The sequence below is a fragment of the Danio rerio genome, chromosome 6, assembly GCF_052040795.2.
Source record: "Danio rerio strain M-AB ecotype USA chromosome 6, GRCz13ab, whole genome shotgun sequence".
NCBI classification, from domain to species: Eukaryota; Metazoa; Chordata; class Actinopteri; order Cypriniformes; family Danionidae; genus Danio; species Danio rerio.
The window spans coordinates 51,640,670-51,650,056 of NC_141026.1; the positions used below are offsets into that span (position 1 = coordinate 51,640,670).

Sequence of the window (9,387 nt, forward strand, 5' to 3'; positions counted from 1 at the left end):
TGCCCAGCATCCTCCATTAATAAACTTCAGCTAGTATAAAACGCAGCTGCCAGAGTTCTTACCAGTTCTAGAAAATATGATTACATCACCCCAATTTTATCCTCCTTACACTAACTGCCTGTTAAGTTTCGTATTGAATTTAATATATTGCTTCTTACCTATAAAGCTTTAAATAATCTAGCTCCTGTTTATCTAACCAATCTACTGTCTCGCTACAATCCAACCCGCTCTAAGATCTCAACACTCAGGGCTTCTGGTAGTACCTAGAATAGCTAAATTAGGTAAAGGAGGTCGAGCCTTCCCATTTATGGCTCTCAAACTCTGGAATACCCCTCCCTATAATGTCCGAGGCTCAGACACACTCTTCTAATTCAAAACTAGATTAAAAACCTATATTTTTGGTAAAGCAGACACTCAGTGCATCACTTAGCGGTATGATACAAACCTGTGCTCCACACATGTTTTTGCATGTTGTTTATATACACTATGAACAGCAGCTTTGCCAGTTATTCTCTTTATTCTCAATTTCCACCTGGGGATACTCATTCCGAGGCCCGCAGACTATGCAGCACCACTGATTTAAGGGATGATCGTAAGGTTTCCATAATCCTGGACCAGGCCGTATCCTTAGCAGCTGCTGTGGTGGTCATTGAGGAGCGGAGAGCATGAGACTGATTCCTGTGACACTCCAGAGACAGACGAGTCTTCGCTGAGGTCCAGCTTCCAGCCTCTGGCGCCTTGACTGCAGCTCTATACACAAAGTTTGGCCAGTGGAAAAATGGTCGTGCCCAACTGAACCTGGTTTCTCTCTCGGTTTTTAATTCTTCACTTTCGCCAATTGGTGAAGTTTTTTCCTCACCGCTGTCACCACTGGTTAGCATGGTTCGGGATCTGTAGAGCTGCGGCATTGGGCCAAACAAACCTAATTTTGTGGGGGCCAAACCTGGGCCAGAGAAATTTTGTTATGTGGGTAAAGTTATTAGTTATGTAATCAATAACCTTAACTTTTCCAATTTCCTGATTGTAAGAGAATATAAAGCTCCTTTGAAACAATAATTATTGTGAAATGTGCTATACAAATACACTTTAATTGAAATTATTAGCATACCAGTGTTGAGTGTAATGAGTTGAGTAACCCAATAGTATTAGGATGCAGACTTAGCTTTGCAAGCTGAGACTGCATATTTCAGAGATGCAATGTCAGACACAATGCACTTAACGAAGCTAGTGACGTCACTGTGAGGGGTAGGGTTAGGTAGGGTGTTAGTGAGGCCAGCAGGGATGCTCAACCTGCGGTCTATGTGGGTCCTAATGCCCCAGCAGCGAATGAGACTCTATACTGCTCAGTGAGCACCATCTTTCGGATGAGACCTTAAACTGAAGTGCTGACTCTCTGAGGTCGTTAAAATTACCAGGATGTTCTTTCGAAAATGGGTATTCTGGCCAGATTTGCCCACTAGCCTCTGTCCATCATGGCCTCCTAACCATCCCCATATCATAATTGTCTTCATCATGCTGTCTCCTCTCCACCAATCAGCTGGTGTGTGGAATGCCCTGGCGCAATATGGCTGCCGTCGCATCATCCAGGTGGATGCTGCACACTGGTGGTGGATGAGGAGTTTCTCTTCAATGTGTAATGCACTTTTGAGTGTCCAGAAAGGGATTATATGAATGTAAGGAATTATTGTTATTATTATGGGCATTAAAAGCGTTGCATGCAGCTCAACTTAGAACTGTCTGCATCTACACCATAGGCCTCAAACTCAATTCCTTGAGGGCCGCAGCTCTGCAGTTTTGCTCTAACCTATTCAAACACACCTGATGCAACTAATCAGTGTTTAAAACTCTTGTAAACACTATTTATTGGATCAGATGTGTTTGAATAGTTGAAGCAAAACTGCAGAGCTGCGGCCCTCAAGGAATTGAGTTTGAGACCTATGAACTAGACCCTTCTCGAGTAACCAGTTGCTGTAATTACTTATCCAGAGAAGTAAATTAAGGGATTATTGCTATATGTATTAGTTACTTGCACTGTGCTTGACCTAAATACTGTAATTTCAACAGTTCTTTATAAATCAATTAAAAAAATCAAATAAATTATTCAATTAAAGAACAATATTTCATTCAAATATAATGCATTAATGCACCTTTGCCTTTATTATTCCTTAAAGACATTATATTAATTAGGATTATTATTAAAACAGCCCTATTACTTTAAAGATGTGCTTTTAATTTAATGTATATATTTTATAAAACTGACTGCATTTAATTTAATTTGTAAAATATCAAAACTTCATACTGGTGTAAAAAATATGAAATTTGTGCCAAAGCGAGTGCTCTATTCAGGCCAGCAGTTTATAAACTGATAACAGATGTTCAGAAATTAAATATACAGTGATGAGAGATGTTTTATCAGTCATAATAACAATGAATGGTAACATTAAAAAATGTATGGATGATTAAACATGACTGAGCTCCTCAAACTCAACCCACAGAGCAGTAACACAAGCAAACAAACTATAAAAACAGCACAAACACCTGGATCTGTTTCAGATATTTTCCGTTTTATTTTTCTGCATGAAAATGCACAGGATGTGAAGATGAACTGATTCACATGGGCTTTGGTGGAGCTCTGGGTGCAGCACCCTGTAGGAAAACATAGAAATAGAAAATGCTGAGATCCACACTAAACTTTAAGTGCACTACATAAAATATCAAGTTTAACATCCTGCAGCTGTGGAGCATTATGAGCTTGGTAAACTTCTGGGTCCAAACACAAACACCAACTGCAACTAATATACACTCAGTGTGCTGCAATACTGTTGAAAATCATGATTGTAAATGATCATATGCCTGCATAATCTTAGACAGACAGAGACTCTTTTCTATAACTGGTTAAAATAAAGGAGGGATGCAGCAACTCTAGAGACCGTAATGAATGCGATTTTTCAAAATACACGTTGTTAGCCCATTTCCACTAGCATAAAACTGTTGCTAGTTCATCTAGCCAGTCGTTTCTTTGCTTTTCCACTGGTTAGAGCTACTGTTTTACGACTCATCCCTCTCAGCTACTCAAACGCAGAAGCACCAGACACAAATGCAATCTTACCGATGTGCTGCTATTAATGTAAACTTTGCAAACCTACTAATAAATTAGACCTCATGTTGTGTCAATCGTATTGGCACACTGCCTCGTCCACCATAAAACAACTCGAACCAGGTTTGATTTTCTTCCGCTTTTCGCATTTGAAGAAGCCCTTTGAGAGGTGTTTTGAGAGTTCAGAGCCACCGTACAAGCAAATGCCGTCCTTTCAGCTACATAACTTTGACAAACACAGTGCATAAGATAAAGACAGCTGAGAACCTCTATTTGCTGGATTCAGAGACTGGCGCACATCTCCCCTGCTGCTGCTTGGTGTGTCCAAAAATTTGATATACTACCCATAGACATTATAATAGAAAGCATGGTCTACTGGTGGCCCCCCATCTACTACTGCCAGTCTCAGTTCAGTATTTGTTTATGTACATGAATGTTAAGTGTCAAAAGGAAAGTATAAAAAATTAAACAGATTTTCGGATTCAGTGTGCAAGGTTTGTTTATGTGATAATTTTTTCGCATATGAATACGGAAATATCGGACTTCAGTGTGCAAAGACCTTAACGGTGACCCCACCCTCAGCCCCAGACGGAAGTGCTTCTTCTAGCTCAATGATGTTTTGGGTGTCAAAATACAAAGAACTGTTCTGGAACTAAACTCCAAAGCACTGTGGAAAAGTGGTATTTAATGTGTCAAATGGCTAACAGTGGTCTTAAATGGGAATACTTTTCTCAATTCAAAAGAGCAGACGTTTGGACCCAGAAAGTGTTCCCATTCTAAAGGTTTAGTTCACCTAAAAATTATGTTATTTAAAGTTTTTTTTTTATCTATTACCTACCCTCACATCATTTCAAAGCCCAGAGACTCTCATTCATCTTCAAAATACAAATTAATATATTTGAGATGGATTTTCTTACATGAGCTCTGTCATCCTGCATAGATAACTAGGTTAACAATAATGTTCAGAAAAATGCCAAAAAACATCCTCAAAACAGAACATGTGCCTTGAGTGGTTCATGCAGAATATTATCAAGCTACAAGAATACTCAAAAAACAAAAATAACAACATTATTCAACAGTTTCTTTTCAGTGTCAGTATAGGGTGCACGTTTACAAGTGCTGTGCAGTAACATATATTCTCTTCGCATGCTAATGCGTGATTTTCTGTTTGAAACAAAGCACAAGCGAAACCATGGTAATGCGTCACGGCCTAGTGTAACGTGAACGTGCACCCTATACTGTCACTGAGAACAAACTGATGAATAAAGTTAACATTTTTATGTCCGCATTTCCGAAGCTTGATTACGTTCCACTGAAGGTATATGGTCAGTATTGAGGATGTTTTTTTGCTAATAATTTTCTGGACTTTGAATGTCTTTGGACCATTGCTGTCTATGGAGGATGAGGGAGCTCTCAGATTTCACCTAAAATATCTTTATTTGTGTTATGAAGTTCTTTGTGGATTGCAGTGACATGAGGGTAAGTACATTTTTATGTATTTATTTATTGTTATTGCTAAACAATAACAAAGGCATTAATAACTGAGAAGTTCACTTAGACTGACAATAATTCCCATTCACAGTCTTTACATCCACATTATTAACAACAACAAAACAAAAAGCAGGAAATTAAATGAATAAAATAAAAACATTAAAAATAAAATCATAAATTAAAAGAAATAAGTAGAGGAGTTGTAAGTTCTCAAAATATACCAAAATCCTATAATAAAGTATATCAATATCTTTCTTTTTGTCTTTTCATCTCTCTTAATGTCTTCACATTCATCACAAATTCTTCTTTAAACACTACTAATGTTGGCAATATTGGAAAATTAAAATGTATGAATTTACATTTTAACATTATCAACAAATTTTTTATTCTAAATAATATATTATTTATCTTATTTATTTTATCTTTTTACTAGTGCTGGGCAATGACTTAGCTGCATTCAAAATAAAAGTTTGTTTAGAAATAATATGCATGTGTGTGTATTGTGCATCATTATCTGTGTGCGATACACACACATAAGTAGAAACAAAACTACACAATTTAGTTTCACATATATTACGTCAAAACAATCTTTAATTTTGAATGCGATTAAACTTTTTCCCAACGCTACTTTTTAACCTTAAATATAAAACCAAATTTAATAGTTTTTGAGGGTGAGTAATTATTAACAGAATTTTCATTTTTGGGTGAATTAACCCTTTAACAAATGTTCAGTGCACTTACACTAGGCCTGAATCGAGGAGGTGGTGTTCGGTCCTTGCGAGCCTCGCGGGATCTATTCCTCACCACTTTACTGTGGATGGCACAGCTGACGCAGTAATGCAGCTTCACGTAGAGCTTGGGCAACACGTACGCTACAAAAAGATCAGCATTTTCATCAGGACCGGCACATAATGACAGAACTCTGAGGATGTTTTAGTAGTTAAAGCAGAGTCTTACAGTCGAACACGCTGGCCTCTGAGATGTCCCTCACTGCGGCGGCCTCCACAATATTCCTGATGACGAACTTCTTGATGGCCTTGTCTTTGGGGACGCAGCGGGCGCAGTTGGTGCAGCGGATGGGCTGGACATGACCACGACCCTTCTTCGCACGGCCGTTGTTCCTTCTTTTCTTAGTCTACCAATGAAGAGACAGAAATGAACTTTAAAATAAAGAAAATCTGATTGAAATCCTAAACTTTTGACCAATGCATTTCAGTCAATCTTCTGTCTGATAATAAGTCTTTTAAAAACGATTAACAAATTCTGTCAAGAAGAGCAAAAAGGTTTCTTTTTCGTGCATTGAGGGACTGTAAAGCTTTTTTTGGGTTTGTTAGTTACAGGTTCATACACATTTTTACTACTAAAATTGCATGATTTTTCCATAACCAAGTAATGTATTTATAAAGGGCATTTATTGTGTATGGCCTTACACCCAAAACACTTCACAATCATGAGGGGGGTCTCTCCACACCACCTAGATGATGCAACGGCTGCCACAGGACAACGGCGCTAGAGCGCTCACCACACACCAGCTATTGGTGGAGTGGAGAGACAGTGATAGAGCCAATTCGGTGGATGGGGATGATTGGGAGGCCATGATTCTAAGGGTCAATTGAGGCTGCGGCCATATCACCTTGAATCACCCAAAATCTAAGTAAATTTTCATGACCTAATGTTTCATGTAATCCCAATGTGGTAAATATGAAAAACAACAAGTTCAAATTTATTACAGCATATCATACAACACACAACAAACTATTTAGTTCAAATGTATTTTTTATATCTATATAAAATGTATTCAGATAATGCTTACACAGCACTAATAATGTGAGAGCATGTTTTTGGCCAAGGACAAAAGGGAAAGACAACTAAACTACATTTAAGTATACCGATGTTTGACAAAGTAATTTAAAACTTTTCCAGGCGTGCAAAATGCCATGACTTATCCAGGATTTTCCATGACCGTATAAACCCTGTAATTAGAATGTGTCTAGTTTTTTGTATGCCAAGAAAGATGATTGACACATTTTAGCATGATTAACAGAAAACATCACTTTTACACTAAATAAATTGGAAAAAAATATTTTGATAAAGTATCACAGTGCAGCCCCAAAATACCAACAAATTATCATTTTAAATCTTTATACTTTATACAACTGCACTTTTAACAACTGTTTCAACCATTTGTAAACAAAATGTACATTATAAATAGCATTTTAAATTGAATGCAATAAAGCATGATAATCAGGTATTCTTCTATTAGGAACACATCTAAATTAGTGATTCATTTTCCAATAAATGCGTTATCCTCGATTAACTTCCAAAAATTCATTTTCAGAAAAGATACTTCAAAAGACATACTTGCATTTAATGTGATTTAAAATTAAATAATGTAATATTATTTTAGTATTTAATGCAGAAATACATTTTTTTTGGCCAAAATGTATGTAGGAGCACATTTAAAAAGTTAAATACGTTTGAGACTTGCCAGCGCTCACAAACGATTGCATTTCTATTAAAAAAGAAAAAATATATAATTCATACATTTAAAAATGTGAACATTTTTATAAATATGTTATGATTTCCTGAAAGCTCCAAGTTCATCATTACTGCAAGAAAATCTTATAAAGACAAAAAATGCAGGTGTTTTTGTTACATCAATTTAAATAAAAGACTGTTCCTTTTCTACATTAATACATTATATATAATACAAATATATTACATTGTGGAAAAGTTGATTTTATATTCACACATTAACACTTTCTCCTCAATAGTATAATTTCAGAAAAGTATTATTTGCTAATACTAAATAGTAAAATCATTTTAGCAGCCAAAAACAAAGTACAACATTGGCACTATTTACTTGACAGTGAACAATGTTTTGAAGTCTCATTTGAACGTGATTTCAGACCGAATATTTAAAAGTACCATGGTAAACTATGCAAGAAGCATGTCACACATTGTTACTGAACGAATGTGAAAATATAAAACCACTTTACCTAAATTTATAATACCATATATCGTATCAATTAACGTTATTTAGATGCTGCCTTAACAGTCATGTCAGCCCTGTTTACACTCAATAATTATGACAGACCGCAATCTCTTGATATTAATTTAGCATATAAACTTTAACACATCTAGAACCAACATATTACATTAATAGCTATAATAAAAACGCAATACATGTCACTAATTTGCTCCATATTAACAACCAGTATCAGGCCTGAACATACCGCGTGTTACTGAAGCCGAAGCCACATGCTAACCATGTTCACACACTCTTCTCTCTAACCGTCAAATAGTCCAATTTTTGAGCCCGAAGACAACTAATTTAACTGCTTTATTAACTACACCACTCGACAATATGTTTTACTTGAAAACATATAACAGAATTCTTGCATTAAAACACGTTCATGTATCAATCGTGAAGGCTCGATACTCACCATCTTGAACGGGAGGCTGGAAAGAGGACCGGAAAAGGCAAACCGGAAGTAAAAGTCTTTCGTTTACAACAAAAGTTTTCGCTTGGGGAAAATATTGCATGTATACGATGTGATGGAGTGTTATAAACGTTTACTGCAAGAATACGGTTTAAAAGTTTACATACAATTAAGATATATCTCGTTATGTGACACGGAGGCTAATTTATTTGTTCAAGGAACTAGTTTACCGTGGATAGATACAGGGGTGGGGCTACGGCGAAGGCAGCCTAAAAGTCACGACACACAATATAAAAATTAAGATTATTATTACAATATAACATGCTAGCAAAGGTGAGAATTGCGTGATTTGTTTTGCTCTTAAGTATAAGAAATTTGTAAGATGTAGAAATGTATTTTAAACGTATCATTTATTAATAGTACACTTTTTTCCAAGCTATTTGGATTATTAAAAGTAGACTCAAAATGGCTTTTATAAATGTAATTCACCAAATTAAGAGTCTAACTTTTAAACCAGTTGTAAGCTTGCCATTTTTAATTATAATTTTCCAATAAAACTTTATTAAAATAATACAAATTTAACTAATTTAATTTGTATTTATTATTTAACCAGGAATGTACTATTGAGATAAAATATCTCTTTTACCAGGGAGTACTGGTCAAGACAGACAGCATAGACAAAGTTCATTCATTCATTCATTTTCGGCTTTGTCCCTTTATTAATCTGGAATCGCCAAAGCGGAATGAACCGACAACTTATCCAGCATATGTTTGCCCTTCCAGCTGCAACCCATCACTTGGAAACACCTACACACATACACCACGGACAATTGAGCTTACCCAATTCACATATAGCGCATGTCTTTGGACTTGTGGGGGAAACTGGAGCACCCCAAGGAAACCCACACCAACACGGGGAGAAGATGCAAACTCCACACAGAAATGCCAACTGACCCAGCCAGGACTCGAACCAGCGATCTTCTTGCTATGAGGTGATCGTGCTACCCACTGCGCCACACAAATGGCAGCACAAATGTCTTGATACCTCAGGCTTTTGATGTTGCCATCCACTCTGCAGATCTCTCGCATGCCCCCATACTGAATGTAACCCCAAACCACGATTTTTCCCTCACCAAACTTGACCAATTTCTGTGAGAATCTTTGCTCCATGCAGCTTCCAGTAGGTCTTCTGCAGTATTTGTGATGATTGGGATGCAGTTCAACAGATGATTTATCAGAAAAATCTACCTTCTGCCATTTTTCCAAATGGTCAACTAGAAGTCAAGTTATTATTTGTTGCTCTTACAACTGGGATCGACAACAAGACTTTGTCAGGTAGTGTGTACAATATGTTGA

General features: G+C 36.6%; 1 protein-coding gene and 1 long non-coding RNA gene across 2 annotated transcripts in view; one reads left to right on the forward strand and one right to left on the reverse strand.

The window, feature by feature from the left end:
* The window catches only part of LOC147843665 (uncharacterized), a 628,067-nt gene that overhangs the window by 99,260 nt on the left and 519,420 nt on the right, over positions 1–9,387 (forward strand). The window lies entirely within an intron of this gene.
* On the reverse strand, positions 2,544–8,043 carry rps26l (ribosomal protein S26, like). Its single transcript, NM_200742.1, is given in 4 exon segments — positions 2,544–2,646; positions 5,330–5,460; positions 5,546–5,723; positions 8,035–8,043. Coding segments are annotated over 4 exon segments (348 nt in total). The 5' UTR covers positions 8,038–8,043; the 3' UTR covers positions 2,544–2,610.